This window comes from Monoraphidium neglectum (assembly GCF_000611645.1).
Source record: "Monoraphidium neglectum strain SAG 48.87 unplaced genomic scaffold scaffold04816, whole genome shotgun sequence".
NCBI lineage: Eukaryota > Viridiplantae > Chlorophyta > Chlorophyceae > Sphaeropleales > Selenastraceae > Monoraphidium > Monoraphidium neglectum.
Window position 1 is genome coordinate 1 of NW_014008814.1, and position 1,442 is coordinate 1,442.

The 1,442-nt window shown below is 74.5% G+C and overlaps 1 protein-coding gene across 1 annotated transcript in view; it reads left to right on the top strand.

Annotated features, from left to right (window-relative positions):
* Positions 1–125: 125 nt before the first annotated feature.
* Positions 126–1,442, top strand: part of MNEG_14848 (hypothetical protein) — a gene marked incomplete at both ends in the record, with an annotated part of 2,671 nt that continues 1,354 nt past the window's right edge. Inside the window, one exon of the mRNA XM_014036680.1 lies at positions 126–1,382. Within this exon, the coding sequence (XP_013892134.1) occupies positions 126–1,382 (1,257 nt within the window). The remainder of the gene's footprint in view (positions 1,383–1,442) is intronic.

Genomic DNA, 1,442 nt, shown 5'->3' on the forward strand with positions numbered 1-1,442 from the left:
GCCCGAACGCGCAGCTGTCGCGCGGCCCGCCAGACCAGCTGGAGGGAGACGACGAGCCGGCCAGCCCACCCGAGGCCGCCGCGGCCCTGCTGGTGTCACTCGAGGCCGAGGACGGTCCCATGACGATGCGCATGGACGCCGTGCGCGCCTCCTTCGGCCCCCAACCGCCGCGCGTCGACGGCCGCTGCATGCGCGATCTGGTTAAGGTGGTCGAGCGCGCGTGGACGCAGCCGGCAGCGTGCGCGCCGCGCGGGACGTGGTGGGGGGCGGCGGCGCCGGCGGAGGCAGGGCGCTGCCCGAGCGCGGCGCGGTGCGAGCTGCTGCTGGGTCATGATGCATCACCGGGCGGGGACGGCAGCAGCAAACCTGACGGCAGCGGCAACGGGGGCGGCAGTGGTAGCGGCAGCAAGGGCAGCGGCAGCAGCGACAAAGTGAAGCTGCTGGCTTTGTCTGGGGCTCCTGGAGGACTTGGCGGGGGGACAGGGGGGGCCGGACCAGGCCAGGAGCAGGGGCGGCAGCAGGGTGACAGCGCATCTGTGCAGCAATGCTCGCAGCAGCAGCAGCAGCAGCAGCAGCAGCAGGAGCAGCAGCGGCAGGGGGGGCAGCGGCAGGAGGAGCAGCAGCGGCAGGAGGAGCTGCAGCGGCAGGAGGAGCAGCTGCGGCAGCAGCAGCAGACGGAGCAGCCACATGATCAGCAGGAAGACAAAGAGGAGCAGCAGCAGCAGCCGCCGCAGCAGTCGCAGCAGCAGCAGCAGCAGCAGCTGCTGCAGGGACCCACCGCGCTCGGTGCGTTGCAGCAGCTGCAGCAGCAGGTGTTGGCGGCACTGGGCAAGCAGGAGCGGAGGCTGCAGCAGCACCTGCAGGCGCTGCAGGCGCAGCAGCTGCTGCAGCGCGAGGTGGGCAGGCAGTGGCTGGCGTCCGACCCGCTCGCCGCTGCCGATGCGCTGGCCTGTGCGGGCTACGACCCCTGCGGCCCCGGCCCCGGGTCGTGGCTCCCAGAGGCCGCCCTCAACAGCGCCGACGCGCGCCGCCACCCCTGCGGCCGCCTGCGCCGCCTGCCCGCGCTGCGCCTCGCCGCCCCCGACCCGCCGGACGGCTGCTCCGCCCCGCGCGGCTCCGGCGGCGGCGGCGCGACCGCCGTCAAAGGCAGCTTCGCGGTGGTGCTGCGCGGCGGCTGCTCATTCGTCCAGAAGGCCCTGGCCATGCAGGCGGCCGGCGCGGTGGGGCTGATAGTGGTCAACGTGTTTGAGGACGGCGGCATGGTGGCCATGTCTGACGACGGGACGGGGCGGCGCGTGGACATCCCCGCGCTGCTGATAGGGGGCGAGGACGGGAAGGCGCTGCTGTGGTGGTTGGAGCGGCGGCCGCTGCTGGCGGCGATGGTGGGGTACGGGGGGGACGACGGCGGAGGCGGCGCCGGCGGAGGCGGCGCCGGCGGAGGC